Source organism: Mesocricetus auratus, unplaced genomic scaffold, assembly GCF_017639785.1.
Source record: "Mesocricetus auratus isolate SY011 unplaced genomic scaffold, BCM_Maur_2.0 Super-Scaffold_100010, whole genome shotgun sequence".
Taxonomy (NCBI): Eukaryota; Metazoa; Chordata; class Mammalia; order Rodentia; family Cricetidae; genus Mesocricetus; species Mesocricetus auratus.
The window spans coordinates 63,323,363-63,340,861 of record NW_024429194.1 but is presented as its reverse complement, the minus strand read 5'-3'; the positions used below and the strand labels follow the sequence as shown (position 1 = coordinate 63,340,861).

Below are 17,499 nucleotides of genomic sequence, written 5' to 3'. Positions count from 1 at the left end.
CGACTTCAGTAATTTTTTTCCCTGCACTTGTGTTGGATGGGGCATATACTTGCCACGTGCATGTGGCGGTCAGAGGACAACTTACAGGAGATTCTTCCACCATGTGTTACCAGGGCTCAGCCTCAGATGCACAAACCATAGCATTTTGTTTTGTTTTTTGAGACAGAGTGGGTCTATGTAGCCTCGGCTATCCTGGAACTCTGTGCAGACCAGACTGACCTCCAAGGGGTAGAAATCCACTTGCTGTCTGCTGGCCACTGTCTCTTAAGTTCTTGGATTTAACCTCTTAGATTCTTGGATTTAAGATTATTTTTATTTTATGCGTATGGGTATTTTGTCTGGATGTGTGGCCACATATGTACAGTGCTCATGGAGGCCAGAGGGTGCCAGATTTCCCTGGAACCAGAGTTACAGATGGTTGTGAGCTGCCGTGTGCCCTGGGAAACAAACCCAGGTCCTTTGGACCAGTAGTCAGTGCTCTTACTACTGCATCACACCTCCAGCTCCCATATCCCGTCCTGTCGGTCGTTCCCCCCACCCTTGTATTTCAGACAGAGTCTCTAGCAGAGGATGGACTTTTGTTTTTTTGTCTCCATTTCTTTCTGCACACTACTGACTGAACTATATTCATCTTTTAAATAAGCTGCTTATTTTGGAATAGTATTATCTTTTAGAGGGAAAAGATAATTTTATTTATTTTTTTAAAGATTTATTATATATAGTGTTCCTGCCTGTATGTATGCCTGCAGGCCAGGAGAGGGCACCAGATCTAATTACAGATGGTTGTGAGCCACTGTGTGGTTGCTGGAAATTGAACTCAGGACTTTTAGAAGAACAGGCAGTGTTTTTAACGGCTGAGCCATCTCTCCGGCCCCAGAAAAGATAATTTTAGATTTACAGTAATGTTGCAAAGGACTTCTATACAATCCAGTTCCTACCCCCTCATTTTTTTTTTTTTTTGACATAAGGTCTCTAGCCCAGGGAGACCTTGAACTCAAAGCAGTCTTCCTGCCTGTGATTCCAGACAGTGCTCTCATTACAGGTATATACTCAGAAGTACACCTGAACAACTCTACATGTGAGTGCAGGTCTCCACATGTCACCATGCACATGAAGGTCAGAGGACAATCTTGGGTGTCCATCCTTTTCCACCTTGTTTTGAGGTGTGCACATACAACAAAATGCTAGCACACGGGAGGTGGAGACAGGTGGATCTCTGAGTTTGAGGCCAGCCTGGTCTACAGAGCGAGTTCCAGGACAGCTAGAGATAGACAAACTCTGTCTTGAAAAATCAAAAAATAAATTTAAATTAGAATGAATATATGTATGCATGCATGTATGTACATACATATATGTATGTATACCAGGTGGTAGTGGTCCACGCCTTTAATCCCAGTACTCAGGAAGCAGAGGCAGGTGGATCTCTGAGTTTGAGGCTAGCCTAGTCTACAGAATGAATTTCAGGACAGCCAGGGCTACACAAAGAAACCCTGTCTCAAAAAACAAAACCAAAAAAACTTTTAATAAGTTTATTCATTTAATTTTACATGGGTGGATCAATATGCCATAGTGTAAATGTGTAGATCAGAGGACAATTTAGAGAAGTCTGTTCTATCCCCAGGGATTGAATTTCGGGTTGTCAGGCTTGGTGGCAAGGGCCTTTGCCCACTGAGGCATCTTAGCAGCCTGCCATAACATTTTACATTTACTTATTACTAGCCTGCATCTAACATTAAATATGGGCAGTGGGTCCTTCTGAATAGATGTTATCTCCTTAGTGTTCGAACTCATTGGTTTTATTTCTTCTTACACCTTTCCAAATCTTTGGTTAGCTGTTTGTACTATAATTAACAGCATTCTAATTATCTTTCTTGTCTTTTTGTACCTATCTGCTTTATCAGTACTCAATCATGGGTTAGCACAGTCATGTGATTCTCTCTTGTAGCCATTTAAATATAACATTTTAACATTTGGCTTTATTGGAAATTCACCCCTCTGGGCATGCAGGATCCCAGTGTGCAGTGAAAGCAGGATGCGCATCCATGCTTACTTTTGGAGACAGGGTTGCTGGACCCCAGCAACTCCGCAGGACTAGTTAGTTGGTGATAGAGCCCCAGATAGCCTGCCTCTGCTTTTTCCCCCTCCAGCTTTGGGCTTGCAAGTGCATGTCACCACATCCAGCTTTTTAACTGGGCACTGAAGAGTTTTCACTCAGCTCCTCATCCATCTCCTTGGATATGTGTTCTGTTTATTTACTTTCTTACTTTTGAGGCAGGGTCTTCCTATGTATCCCGGACCTCTGTGTAGACCAGGGTGGTATCAACTCTCAGAGATCTGCCCGCCTCTGCCTCCTAAGTGCTGGGATTATAGGTGTAAGCCACCATGCCCACCAGATGTGTATTTTAACAGCCTGAAACTGAGCTTGAAGTGGTGTTATCTATTCAATAAATGGTTTTTGAGCCTTTGCTATTGTTTATCTGGTACTAAAATGTTCAGTGAGACAGGCCTTCCTGCCAAGGCCTCAGTAGTGGGGCCTGGGAGACAGATGCCATCAGTTGCTGTTTCTTCCTCGTGGCTTCAGTTTCAGCTTTGTACTTCATGGAGAAAATGGAAGCTGGAATTTCTTCAAACTGTCCCTCATCTCACAAATGTGTTTTTCCACGAGTTTGCCTCATGCCCTCTTCTTCCTAGGAGAGGAATGCTGTTTTTTTTCCATTTTGCTCTCATTTGACTGTTCTTTGTTCTTTGTTTTGATGTGACTTTCTCCTTTCATCTTCAGCCTCCCTTTGGTTCCCGCCTTAGCTTATAAGTGTGTTCCTGGTCTTCCTCTCCCCCAACTCCTTTCTGAAAAAAAATCTGCTTCCTTTTCAGGTTGCTGATCTAATTACTGTAATCCCCAAAGTTAGTGGAAGCAATTTGCACCCATTTTTCTCTTTATTCGCCCCTTAGAGCACTTTGTTAGCACCCATCCTTTCAGAAATGTTCGGGTTACTGTCAGCCACCTGGTTGCAGCACCAGTGAGCTCTCTGCAGCAGTGTGCTCCTGATTGGTGACTGCTGCCTCTGTAAGCCTTCTTGTGACAGAATGGGATGCTTATGGGTCAGTGAGATGGCCCAGTGGGTGAAGAAGGCCCTGCTGGTGAGCCTGATGACTTGAATTCAACCCCTGGGACCCATGTGGTTGAGGGAGAGAACAGACTCCTTGCAAGTTGTTCTCTGACTTCCACAAATGCAATACATAAATAGAATGCATTAAAAAAAAGTCAGGGCTGGAGAAATGGCTCAGCCAGTTAAGAGCACTGACTGTTCTTCCAGAAGACCCAGGTTCAATTCCCAGCACCCACATGGCAGTTCACAACTGCCTGTAACTCCAGTTTCAGTGGATCTAACACCTTCACACATACAGGCAAAATACCAATGCTCATAAAATAAAAATAAATAAAAACTTAAAAAAAAAGTCAAGCTGGGCATTGGTGGCGCATGCTTTTAATCCCAGCACTCGAGAGGCAGAGGCAGGCGGATCTCTGTGAGTTCAAGACTAACCTACCTGGTCTACAAGAGCTAGTTGTAGTACAGCCTCCAAAGCCACAGAGAAACCCTGTTTTGAAAAAAAAAGTTTCAGTGAGGGATAAATATGAACGTGCACATCTTTAATCCCAGCACTCTGGAGGCAAAGGTAGGTGGATATTTGTGAGTTCAAGGCCAACTCGGGCTATCACAGGGAGACAGTAAAGAAAGCTTGCTGCTCTTCCCAGCACCCACATCTGGCAGCTCACAACTGCCTTTATTTACTCTAGTTCCAGATCAGTGTCCTCTGGTCTCTGAAGACACCAGCACACAGATGGAAATACACATATAAACAATTAAAAGTAAAAGGACATCCAAGTCTATGTAGTAAGGCTGTCTCTAAATAAAATAAAATCTTGCTGGGCTGTGGTGGTACACACCTTTAACCATAACACTCAGGAGGCAGAGGTGCGGAGTGGGGAGGGGTGGGGTGTCTATGTGAGTTTGAGTCCAGCCTGGTCTATGAGAGCAAGTTCAGGACAGAAGGCTCCAAATCTACAGAGGAACCCTGTCTCCAAAAGCAAACAAAAGAGTTTTAATCTTAAAGGGAATGGCTAGGAGGGGCCAAGGACACCATAGGAAAATAGAGTCAACTGACCTGGGCTGAACAGCCAATCAGAGAACTTGCATGGGACTGACCTGGGCTCTTGTGGGACTCCTGGTAGAGGATTCCATGGATGTCTCTGACTCTGTTGCCTGCTCTTAAGACACTTTCCTCCTGCCGGGTTGCCTCATCTAGCCTTACAGGGGAGGAGGTACTTAGTCTTGCTGCAACTTGATATGTCATGGCTGGCTGATATCCATGGGAGGCCTGAACTTCTCTGAAGGGAAGGGAGAAGGAGTGGGTGAGGTATGGGGGGCACTGGAAGAAGGGGAACTGGGTTGGGGGAAAAATTGGTTAATGAAATCAAAAAAGGTTTTCTATTGGCTTAAAAAAATGAGGGGTGGCTAGATGACTCAATGGATAAAGGTAATTTCCCCTAACCCTAACAACTGAATTTGACACCTGGGACCCAAATGATGGAAGGAGAGAGCTAGCTCCTGAGGGTTGGCCTTTGTCCCTCGTGTGTGCTGTGGCATTTATTTGTGTGCTCATAGCACTCAAATAGATGTAAAGAGTAAGGCACTTAAGTGTGGTGGCTCACGTTTGTAATCTCAGCACTCAAAAGGCAGAGGCAGGTGGTCTTCTGTGAGAGGGCAACCTGATCTACATAGCCCACCCCCCCATGTGTATCATGGTAACAATTAAGGAAGTCAGCCAGCACTGGAAAAACAAAACTGACACTAATACACTCTGTGTCTTCTCCAGCCTTTGTAGTCTTCAGAGACATTACTTCCTAGAAACTTGAACATTGGTATTCCATCCTAGGCCCTCTCCATCTTTTTCAAACAAGTCTCATTCACCCTAGTGTGTTCTCTCCCCCGTCATGTACACACTTCATCTGTCTCTGAACATAACACACACCCTTACTGCCTGTGCCTCCCAAATTCTGGGATTACTGGTGTGTGCCACTACATCTGCCTCCACTGTCTATTTTCATACACATTGATGACTCCTGGATATTTTTGTATGTGGAAGGGTATATGCATGCACATGCATGTGGAAAACAGAGGGGCACATCAGGTATCTTGCTCTATCACACTCTGCTTTATTCCCTTAGGGATCTCTCAAGGCTGGAGAGAGACAGAGAGAGAGCACTGACTGCTCTTCCAGCAGACCTGGGTTCAATTCCCAGCACCTACATGGCAGTTTATAACTGTAACTCCAGTTTCAGGGGGTCTCACACTCCTAACTCAGACCATCCAGACAAAACACCAGTGCATATAAAATAAACAAATCTTTAAAAAATAAAAGGGTCAGCCGGGCGTTGGTGGCGCACGCCTTTAATCCCAGCACTTGGGAGGCAGAGGCAGGCGGATCTCTGTGAGTTCGAGACCAGCCTGGACTACAGAGCGAGTTCCAGGACAGCCTCCAAAGCCACAGAGAAACCCTGTCTCGAAAAACCAAAAAAAAAAAAAAAAAAAAAAGGGTCTCCCACTGCCCCAGTAGCTTACCATTTCATCTGTTAAAGATTAGTGAGCTTCCAGCTTTTGCCTGAGGGAGTGGAGCTCCCAGAATGCTGGGATTACAGGTGCACACAGCCATGTTCAGCTGTCTACATAGATGCTTCAGATTATACACGTACTTTCACATCTGCAGCTTTAACCTTTCTTTTAACCTAGAAGCTTCTATGCTGGACCATTTTATCCAAGAGTTTTATAGATAAAGGGGAAATAAACCTTTGTTTTCTGTCTGTCTGTCTGTCTATCTGTCTGTCTCCCTCCCTCCCTCCCTCTCTCTCCTCTCTCTCTCTCTCTCTTCTCTTTTGGGGGTGGTTGGTTTTGGTTTTTCAGACAGGTTTCTTTGTAGTTTTGGAGCCTGTCCTGGAACTCTGTAGATCAGGCTGGCCTTGAACTCACACAGATTTGCCTGTCTCTGTGTCCTGTGTGCTGGTTATGTGCCACCATACCTGGCTTTTTTTTTTTTTCCTAAGTTGCCTAGGCTGGCCTTGAACTCCCTTTGTATCTCAGCAGACTTTGAAGGTGTAATCCTCCTGCTTCAACCAAGTGACTGAAATTACAGGCCTGCATCACCAGCCCAGACTCTTTTATGCATACATACACACACAGAGATTTATTTTATGTATATGTGTGTGCATGCACACACATGCAGGTATCTAAAGAGAAGAAGGTTTTTGCTCCTTCGGAGCTATAGTTACATGTATTTCTGAACTGGAAATTGAACTGGGGTCCTCTGTAAAAGCAGTAAGCACCCTTACCCCATAAGCCTGGGTTATATGCGTTCACAGCCACATACAGTTTTTTCGCGTGTTGTTGTGGGGTTTTGTTGGCTTGTTTGCTGTTTGGTTGGTTTGTTTTTCCATATGGCTCTCTGTGTTGCTTTGGAGCCTGTCCTGGAATTCTATCTGTAGATCAGACTGGCTTCAAATTCACAGAGATCCATCTACCCCTGCCTCCTGAGTGCTTGGATTAAAGGTGTGTTCCACCATTGCATGGCTAAAACAGTTTTTTAAATATTTTATTTATTTATTGTGTATACAGCCTTCAGCCTGCAGGCCAGCAGAGGGTACCAGATCTCATTCAAGGTGGTTGTGAGCCACCATGTGGTTGCCAGGAATTGAACTCAGGACGTCTGGAAGAACACAGTCAGTGCTCTTAACCGCTGAGCCATCTCTCCAGCCCTACAAACAGTTTTTTTTTTTTTTGTCAGTGCTTGGAATTTCAACGCAGGCATCAGGTTCTGTCTCTCCAGCCTACCCCTTTTTGAGACAGTCTCACTCTAGTCCATAATGACCTGAGATTGACTATGTAGCCCAAGATTGCCTCAAATTGCAGCAATCTTCCTGCCTCAGCCTCCCAAATGCTGAGACGAAAGGAATGAGCCACCATCACTGACTTTTGGGTTGTTTCTGTCTTTGAATGAGGCGGCGCCCTTGCTGGTACATCCCTACCCTGCTCCCACTCTGGAGGAAAGGTCCTCCAGAGACACCCAGGCAAAAGAAGCCACTAGATCTTCAACTCCCCACATCCCCACTTACCTGACGTGGGAGCTGGTGAAAGGACCCGAGGACTAAACACGGCACTCCACCTTACTAGCACAGCCTGCAGACTTCCAGAAGGGCCCGAAGCAGAGTGTGAATCTGCCTCTAGCCCTGTCTTTTCTCCAGCCCCTGTTTTACAGCTAGTGCCCCCTCTCATGCATGCCCCCCAGGAGAAAGACCCTCCATAACCTGGCACCTTCCCCTCTGATCTAAGATCCGTTATTCTGAGCCAGGGTTTCCAGTCAGCTACCACAGGGACAGAAGCTAGGGGCCCAGGGGACCAGTCCCCTTTGAAACCAGCTGCTCACAGGTGCGGAAATGAAACGGTTACCTATGACTGGTTTCCTACTCTGGGGGGAAATGAGATTACACTCCTGTCTGTATTGCAACACAAGCCACAGACCTCTTTGTTTACAAATGATCATGGACTCTACACACCCTTTGGCCTCCCTTTATGCTTCATGCAGCACAGGAAATTCTGGAGTGCACTGGGAATATTAATCATCTGAGGAGGCCCTCTTTTATTTATCTGTTTATTTTTTGTTTATTTAGGGGAGGCCCTCTTGACAGGCAGGCCAGTTTCTCCCATGTCTGCTGACCTCTGGTGGTAAGATGTTGAACTGTAGGTTCCTATCCCAGTTGGCAGCCTGTTGACAAATTAATGTTGTGCTGGTTTCCATTTTTCAGCAATCAAAATTCAAATGTTGAAATATTGTAAACAGTGTAAATATTTATTCTTGAGACACAGTCTGTGTAGCCATGGCTCTCCTGAAACTTGGTCTGTAGAGCAGGTTGGCCTCAAACTCAGAGATCGGCCTCCTCTTCTGCCTCCTAGTGCTGGAATTAAAGGTCTGTGTGCCACCACACCCAGGTAAGAAACATTTCTTCAGTTACTGAAGTTTGGGTTTGTTTTAAGGCAGGATTGTATAATATAGAGAGAACAGAGCCTGTACTATGGAGTCAGATATACCTAGTTTTTTTTTTTTTTTTTTTTCGAGACAGGGTTTCTCTGTGGTTTTGGAGGCTGTCCTGGAACTTGCTTTGTAGACCAGGCTGGCCTCGAACTCACTGAGATCCACCTGCCTCTGCCTCCCGAGTGCTGGGATTAAAGGCATGCGCCACCAACGCCCAGCCCAGATATACCTAGTTTTAAATCTCAGCTGTGCTTTATTTTTTATTTTTGTTACATCAGAATGACTATGGACAGCTCATTTGTGCTGAATTTCCTTACCTATAAAGTGGAGAGGGCTGGAGAGATGGCTCGGAGGTTAAGAGCACTGGTTGTTCTTCCAAAGGTCCTGAGTTCAATTCCCAGCAGCCACATGGTGGCTCAAAGCAATCTGTAGTGAGATCTGACACCCCTTTCTGGACTGCAGGCATATGTGCAGACAGAATACTACATAATAAATAAATCTTTAAAAAAAAGTGGAGATATTATATAACTATCTTGACAGGCGGTGGTGCCGCACACCTTTAATCCCAGCACTTGGGAGGCAGAGGCAGGCGGATCTCTGTTAGTTCCAGCCCGGGCTGGACCGATAGCCTCCAAAACAATACAGAGAAACCCTGTCTCCTAAAAACCTAAAAAAAAGAAAGAAAGAAAACAGTTAACATAATAGTGGGCAGTTGCCTAGAGTATACAGAGAGCACTCCTTAGCATAAGCAGCACAAAGCACATACATCCACATACCCCTATGGATTCACACTAAGGAAATTACCACCATTAAGAAGATAACTTTTGGCCATGTGGTGGTGGCACATGCCTTTAATCCCAGCACTTGGCAGGCAGAGGCAGGCAGATCTTGGTGAGTTCAAGACCAGCCTGATCTACAAGAGCTAGTTCCAGGACACCCTCCAAACCCACAGAGAAACCCTGTCTCGAAAAACAAAACAAAATCTGAAAACTTTCATATCCTTTCTGATTCTTGAGTTTGGAAATTGAGGTCTACTTTGGACTGTGGGGTCTTCTTCTGTTCAGAAGGCTATAGATCTGAGCTCCCAATAGAGAGTTAGGAAGGGTCTTGGGCAGAACTGAGTGGCTCCAAACATTTGACATCTGCCTGAGAAAGCTGAGGTCCAGCACCTTCTCCCAAGGTCGGCGATGGGTAGAGATTTTGAAGTTATCACAGGGTTCTCAGCCAGGCAGCCAAGGTCCCTTCCTCCCACTCTGCAGAGAAAAGAGGAGGTGGTTGAAGAAAGGGTATGAGATTGGTTCTCTGCTCCTCCCTTTCTCTCCCTGTTTTCTCCCCCACAGCTGCCTTCTCCCCCACAGAGACTGGGATAGGACAGAGGGGGGCGGAGTTGGGGATTGAGGGCTTGGAAGTCCATAAGGTGCCTGTATCTGTAGGAATCCTTGGATGGTGTAGCTGTGCTAGTTTGTGCTGTCCTGCTGCCATCCTTTACAGGATGCTGGGGACACTGGGGCTTTGGACATTGCTTCCTGCAGTTGCACAAGGTAAGTGTCTACAGGTACAGGCAGGCTCTTTACACCATCCAGTAAGGGGAAAGGTATACTTGAAGCCGCAGCTACCCACGTGGATGAAGAAAAGGTCAGTGGGTGAGTGACGATGAAGGGCAGAGCCACAAGTTGCCATGGGGACCAGGCCTCAGGCCTCTGCTGACGGCTTCCCTGTGCCTCCGCCACGCTGACCCTGGGTTCCTGTTGTTTATCCTTTGGACTGCTCTTTGTCCCCTGCCTGTACTCCCTTCTTGACTCGGCTTTCTTCACCTTGGATTTCAGTATCCCCAAACAGTAGGACCTGTGTGTTCTTTGAGGCTCCTGGAGTACGAGGAAGCACAAGGACGCTGGGGGAAGTGCTAGATGAAAGACCAGGGCCCCCCAAGACTATCCGCTGCCTCTACAGCCATTGCTGCTTTGGCATCTGGAATCTGACCCATGGACGGGCACATGTGGAGATGCAAGGTGAATGGCAAAACACATGGTGGGTGAGAGCTAGGGTAGGGGAGAGGCATGTCCGAGTTGAGGGAGGCAGCCAAGAGGGAAGGGAGAGATGGAGTGTGTAGAGGGGGAAAAAGCATGTCAGATGGAGGGGTGCCTTTGACAGAGAAGGGATTTGTCTTCTGCCTCCCAACATCATTGTACTCTCTCTCTTTTTCTCCTTCCCTAACCCCATTCCATCAGGATGCCGAGACAGTGATGAGCCCGGCTGTGAGTCCCTTCACTGTGACCCAGTTCCCCGAGCCCACCCGAGTCCCAGCTCCACTCTGCTCACATGCTCTTGTGGCAGTGACTTCTGCAATGCCAATTACAGCCATCTGCCTCCTCCAGGGAACCAAGGGACGCCTGGCCCTCAGGATCCCCAGCCTACCACAGGTAGTTGCCTTTCCCAGGGTACTGAGCCCAGAAAGGATAGGAGCATAGGTCAGGATGAGAACCAGGGCCAGTTCAAAGCCCACCCCCACCCAAAGTTTCCCTCCTCCTGGCCTTGGGAAGTTGGTTGCCCTGGCAACTGGGAGATAAAGGGGCTTGTGACCGGCATGGGGGTGGTTTGGAAAGCAATCTCTTTGAAGAGGGGGAGAGGTTCAGTGTTCACCCACATGTCTTCTTGCCTTGCTGTCCAGGTGGGCCCATCTGGATGGCACTGCTGCTGCTGGGGATGTTCCTCGTGATGCTACTGGGCAGCATCATCTTGGGTACTAGCCTCTCCCACCCCTCCCTTGTGATAGGCGCTTCCCAAAAGCCTTCTCCAGGCTCTGTAGACCCCCCCCCCCGTTCTGGGATCTCCATAGCCCCCTTTCCTTGTATGAAGCTCTCTTCCCACATAGCCCCCTCGGCTGCCTCCATCCTGTGCACCCTACCCCAAGGCTCTTCTCTGCTTCAGCCCTGCTACAACGAAAGACCTGTGGAGTGCACGGTGGGTCAGACCCCGAGCCAGTCTCAGGCGGAGACTGCAGTGAGGAGTTGCCAGAGCTGAGTGAGCTGTGCTTCTCCCAGGTGCCTCAGCAAAGGAGGGTGGGTTCCTCGGGTACTCCTGCAGGTTCTGCTGGGGAGGAAGCTTGGCTCCGACGCTAACTCAGAGGTCCGCACTCAGTGCAGTGTTTCCACCAGGTAATCCAAGAAGGAGGTCACGCAGTCGTGTGGGCCGGGAGGCTACAGGGTGAGATGGTAGCCATCAAGGCCTTCCCCCCCAAGGGCTGTGGCCCAGTTCCGAGCTGAGAGAGCAGTGTACCAGCTGCCAGGCCTACAGCACAATCACATTGTACGCTTTATCGCTGCTGGCCAGGGGGGTCCTGGCCCCCTGCCCTCTGGGCCTTTGCTGGTACTGGAACTGTACCCTAAGGTGAGCACCAAGAAATGTCGGTACTGCGCACTCTGCCTATGTGTGTGCTCATGGAAGTGAGGTCTGCATAGTAGTGGGGCCTCACCCATGCCTACTCTCCTGCTTCATGCTTTCCTTAGGACGCTGTTGTTTCGGTTTTTCAAGGCAGGGTTTCTCTGTATTGCTTTGGAGCCTGTCCAGGAACTCACTCTGTAGACCAAATTGACCTAGATCTCACAGAGAACCTCCTGCCTCTGCCTCCCGAGTGCTGGGATTAAAGTAGGACCACACAGAGAAACCCTGTCTCAAAAAAAAAAGGGCATTGGTGGCACATGCCTTTAATCCCAGCACTGACTGAGGCAGGAGGATCTCTATGAGTTCTAGGCCAGGCTGGTCTACACAGAGAGAGTTCCAGGACAGCCTCCAAAGCTACAGAGAAACCCTGTCTTGAAAAAACAAAACAAAAAAGAAAAAAGTTGGGCCGGGCGTTGGTGGCGCACGCCTTTAATCCCAGCACTCGGGAGGCAGAGGCAGGCAGATCTCTGTGAGTTCGAGGCCAGCCTGGTCTACAAGAGCTAGTTCCAGGACAGCCTCCAAAGCCACAGAGAAACCCTGTCTGGAAAAACCAAAAAAAAAAAAAAAAGTTGGTTGTTTGCCCTGCATCTGTTAAGACTGTCTACCGCGTGCATGCCTGAGAGGACATGAGATCACCTCAGCAGTGCCTGATTGGTTACGATAGTTGAACTCAGGTCCACTTAGAGAACAGTATTGAGTCACCTCTGTAGCCCAAGAGCAAAATACATTTTTGTTTGTGTATTCGTTTGTTTGAGACAGGATCTCTCTATGTAGTCCTTACTGTCCTGGGACTCACAGAGGTTCACCTGACTTGACTGACTCCAGAATGCTAGGATTAAAGGCATGTGTTGCCATGCCTGACTAAAAGAAAAATAAAGGTTATAAAAGAGAAAGAAAAAGACTAAAGAGGGCCGAGTGTAGTGTTGCACACCTGTAATGCCAAGAAAAAGAAAAAGAAGGAAACTCCAGGCATGGTGAATGCTTGTAATCATAATACGAGGATAGTGGAGATAGACAGGCCTCTGGGGCTTATGGCCGGCCTGGTCTATTGAGTGGGCTTGTTAGAAAGAGAACCTGTCTCAAAAATACATGGACAGATATACAATTCCTTCTTATTTGCTTAGCTTCCTCTGGCTGTCCCAAGTACTGTAGTCATGGTTGTTTTTACAGCCTTTTGTTCATTGCTGTATTGCGGCATTTATTGTAGTCTCTGTTTATATCATGGTCACCTGTTCCTAGTCACAGTGCTGCCTGGGCACAGTTGTTGACACACCTGAAGGTGCTCAGTGTCTTAATGACCTATGCCCAGTTGCTCCTCCTCCAATAGCTCTACCCAACCATGTATATGCATCCCCAGGCTAGGAGATTTGAGGGATGCCCTTGATTACCCTTGTCCTGAATTGTCTGAGTCAGCACGTGACAGTGACTCTTGATTCAGACTGCTTGGTTTCTGAAAACACCACTCCTATCTCACCACCCCAAACAAGCTGACTCGGCATTCTCCAAAGCTCCAGCTCTAACCAGGTGTGGTAGTTTGTTCCTGTATCGCTGGCACTCAGGAGGCAGGGGCAGGAGGATCACTGCAAGCGGCTGCCTCATCTTCATAGTGACTTCCATGTCAGTCAGGGTTACAGTGGGGGTGGGGGACAGGGAGTGGGGGAGAAAATGGAAAGAAGGTAAAAGGTCCAGCAAGCTGGTTCAACAGGTAAAGGTACTTCCACCAAACCTGAAGACCTGAGTGCACTCCCTGGAACCTGTGTGGTGAAGGGAAGAGACCAACTTCAGCACATTGTCTTCTGCTCCCCACATGTAGCTGTGGGTACCCACACACACATACACCACACACAAATAAGGAAGTGTACCAATATTTTCAACAGAGGCGAGAAAGAGAGGGAAAAAGAAAAGAAATCCACAAAAATCAGGGAGATCACAATTCCTTCATGCTGGGGTCCTCATGAGGACTGTAGGAAACCCTGTTGGAAGGGGCCTATGTCACAGTCAGTGCTCAGTACCACTGAATGAAGTCACTCCCCCTGCCCTGAGTTGGGCCTTAAATGTAGAGCTTCCTGCTTCTCCCTCTTGAGTGATGAGATTACATGCAAGTGCTGCCATGTCAGGCAGAAAGCATTATTTTATCTGTGTATGTGTGTGTGTTTGTGTGTGTGAGTGTGTGTGTGCACGTGCGTGCCTGCCTGCCTGTGCACACATGCACACATTTGTGCTTTCAGGCAGGGTGGCCTGTAACCCAGACTGGTTTTTTTCCTGATCCTCCTCCTTCCACTTCCCAATGGCTGGTTGACAGTCGTGTAGTATCATGCCCAAGTAGAGTGACTATATTCTACCTGTCACTGTGACTGGTGCATTTTCTCATGCCTCCACGTCTGTAGTGTCCTGACCTGGTTCTGTCAGGGTGTCTCTGTCTGCTGGGGCGGTGCGGGCTGGTGTGCGGGCTGTCAGTAAGTAGATCTCTGCTTCCTGGGATGATCTTCCCCTAGCTCTGTGTGCCCTGCTCTCCCTCTGCTCTTCTCCAGGGCTCCCTCTGCCACTACTTGACTCAGTACACCAGTGACTGGGGAAGTTCCTTGAGGATGGCTCTCTCCCTGGCTGAGGGCTTGGCATTTCTCCATGAGGAGCGCTGGCAGGATGGTAAGTGAGCCCCCGAAACAGGGAGGCAGGATAGCCAGGAGTCACATCTATGCGTCCAGTTCTCTTAGAGAAGAACCGGGCCAAGGAAAACCAGATGGGCTGTGTTCCTTAAATCTTGGGTCTCTCCCCAGGCCAGTATAAACCAGGTATTGCCCACCGAGACCTGAGCAGCCAGAACGTCCTTGTTCGGGAAGATAGGTCGTGTGCCATTGGAGACCTGGGTCTTGCCTTGGTGCTCCCTGGCCTTGCTCGGACCCCTGCCTCAGCGCCCACTCAATCCAGAGGCCCAGCTGCCATTTTGGAGGTGAGTACTTTTTGAGAAGTATGAGGCCCAGGATAATGGCAGTGCTGATGAGCATACAGCCATGGCTACTGCAACGGTGCAGCTTTGCTATTGGATGGGACCCTGCTGACTCTGTAACAGGGGAAATGTGCTCGGAGCGCACAGCAGGTTGCCAGAGAGGTGATTCCTGGCACTGCACATCTCATTCTCCAGGCTGGCACCCAGAGGTACATGGCTCCAGAGCTCTTGGACAAGACTCTAGATCTACAGGACTGGGGCACAGCCCTCCAGAGAGCAGATGTTTACTCTCTGGCTCTGCTCCTGTGGGAGATCCTGAGCCGCTGTTCCGATTTGAGGCCTGGTAAAGTCTCCACCCCCAGTATTCCATCGACCTCCTGGCCTGACCGTAGAAGGCTATGACCTTCTCTGTTTTTCTGCCTGGGAGCCCCCTAACCAGAGTAGGTTGACATGATGCCTATACTTTTCCCAGACCGCAGACCACCACCTTTTCAATTGGCCTATGAGGCAGAACTGGGCAGCAATCCCAGTGTCTGTGAGCTCTGGGCATTGGCAGTAGAGGAGAGAAGGCGCCCCAACATCCCATCCACTTGGAGCTGCTCTGCCACAGTAAGAAGCCACAGACTCAACAGCTGGGGATGGGAGAGGGGGCTGGGATGAAAATCAGGGACTTTTCTGCTATAACCAGACCTCCTACTCCAGACTTGCCCTCAGTCTCCCTTTTCTTCTCTAAGTCTCACACAATTGGTTCCATCCACCCATGACATAAGCCCTCCTGTGGGTACTCCTCTATTGGCACCTCCTCACGCCATCTCTGTTGGATCTCCTCCTCCAGGAGTCCTCTTTGGTTTTCTCCTGCATAGAGCTCTGTCCGTGTGACAGGTCTCTTCTGGTACCATGGGCCCCTAAACTCAATCCAGTGCCCCATCATTTTGTATTATACAGCTGTGTTTCAGCTGTGGAGTGATTAAAGCCTGTTCTAGGTGTGACAAGATTCTAGGTATGCCAAAGTTCTAGGTGCGACAAAGTTCTAGGGTTGTAGGTGTGACTAGGCTCTAGGTGTGACAAGGTCAGAAGAGTTGCCTGACAGTGGAAGTGCAGAGCTATTCACAAATGATTTCCTGAGGAGATGCCCTTTCTCCTGCTAGCCAGCCTGACATTTCTTTTTTTTTTTTTTTTTTTTTTTTTTTGGTTTTTTGAGACAGGGTTTCTCTGTGGCTTTGGAGGCAGCCTGACATTTCTACCATACAAATGTCTGTTGGGTTAGCTAATGGAAGCCAAGCTTTGTGTGCAGGACATACTGGTTGAAAGAGAGGAAGGGGATGCGTTTTCCTTTAGCATGTAAGCTGTCAGCCTGAATCATCCTCAGAGGAAAAGGTAGCAGGGAGCAAACCTCACGGGCCTGGCCTTTAGGGGACTTGGGGTGCTCCACAAGTGGAATGTGGAGTCAGGAGTGGTGGAGCCTTGCAAGGGCTTGTGGAGCAGTGAACACTGAAGATGTGCACTCCGGGTAGGGTCAGGCCTGCCATCTAGTCTTTTCTTCCAGGACCCCGGGGGGCTGAGGGAGCTCCTGGAAGACTGCTGGGACGCAGACCCGGAAGCACGACTGACGGCTGAGTGTGTGCAGCAGCGCCTGGCAGCCCTGGCTTACCCTCAGGTGGCTTCCTGCTTCCCAGACAGCCGTCCAAAGGCCTGCACACCTCTCTGCCCAGAAAACTGTCCTTCGGCACCCGCCCCCGCCACTGTCCCCTGCAGGCCTCAGCAGGGTTCCTGCCACCTCAGTGTTCAGCAGGGCCCTGGCTCTAGGAGTCCTCAGCCTGTCAGTACCAGTGTCCACGTGTAAATGAGCAGTTTATGAACTCTATACAGCTAACATGCATGTGGCAATCACATACCTGTTGCTGTCATTCTGTGGGTCTCTAGTCCCTGGGTACATGTATGTGCTCAGGAAAGAGAGTAAAGATTTCCCACTGTTGGCCTTGGGTTCGCCTCTTTTTTATTCTTCCTTTTCACTAGTGTGTATTTATTTTAAGGGTTATTTTATTTGTGTGCTTGTTACCTTATGTGCACCACATGCATGCAGGAGCCCTTGGAGGCCAGAAGAGGGCGCCTGATCCCCTGGAACTGGAGTTTGTGAGCCACCATGTGGATCCTGAGAACAGGTCCTTTGTTTTTTGTTTTTGTTGTTTTTTTTTTTTCCGAGACAGTGTTTCTCTGTATTGTTTTGGAGGCTGTCCTGGAACTCACTCTGTAGACCAGGCTGGTCTCGAACTCACAGAGATCTGCCTGCCTCTGCCTCATGAGTGCTGGGATTAAAGGTGTGCGCCACCAATGCCTGGCTGAGAACAGGTCCTTTGTGAGAGCAGTAATTGCTCTGAGCCCCTAAACCATCTATCTCTTCAGCAGAGGTTTCCTTCTTCCACGTTCTTACAAGCTTCCAGCAGAAGGTGTGGCCCATAACCAAGGTGTGTCAAGATCTGGATTAGACATAGATCTCCCTACGTCAAATAAAGCAAAAATCCCTCACAGGTGTGCCCTTCATTTTTGGGTTTTAGTTAATTCCAGATGTAGTTGTTGACAACCAAGAATAGCCATCACAGCTAATAAAATCTGTTTTAAATATAAGATTTTGAGGTCACCTTCATTTCATAGCAAGCTTGAGGCCGTCTTAGGATAAGTATAAGGTCCTCTTTCAAAAAAACAAACAAAAAAAAGGTGTAAGGGGTAAGGCGACAGAGGGACGGGCACGTGGAGAACTGAGAGCCAGGCCTTGCATGCCTTGCTGAGAAGTGCCTCATTTATTTATCATTTTATCTATAGATCATTACTTATCATTTTACCTGTAGATCAAGGATGACCTTGAACTTCTGATCCTTCAGCCTTTGCCTCTAAAGTGCTGGGTTTATAGCCTTGGACCACCATAACTACTTTTTTCTTTTTCTTTTTTTTCTTCTCTTATTATTTTTTTTTGGTGATAACTAGATAAATACCTTTATTTCATGCTTATTCCTTTCCTAAGCTAAACATCT

At 48.1% G+C, this 17,499-nt stretch overlaps 1 protein-coding gene across 1 annotated transcript; it reads left to right on the top strand.

Annotated features, from left to right (window-relative positions):
- Window positions 1-9,471: 9,471 nt before the first annotated feature.
- Window positions 9,472-16,445, top strand: Amhr2 (anti-Mullerian hormone receptor type 2). Its single transcript, XM_040753740.1, is given in 12 exon segments — window positions 9,472-9,623; window positions 9,909-10,091; window positions 10,311-10,502; window positions 10,751-10,822; window positions 11,011-11,123; window positions 11,238-11,312; window positions 11,314-11,469; window positions 14,055-14,169; window positions 14,301-14,473; window positions 14,666-14,813; window positions 14,943-15,079; window positions 16,017-16,445. Coding segments are annotated over 12 exon segments (1,710 nt in total). The 5' UTR covers window positions 9,472-9,574; the 3' UTR covers window positions 16,314-16,445.
- Window positions 16,446-17,499: the final 1,054 nt, after the last annotated feature.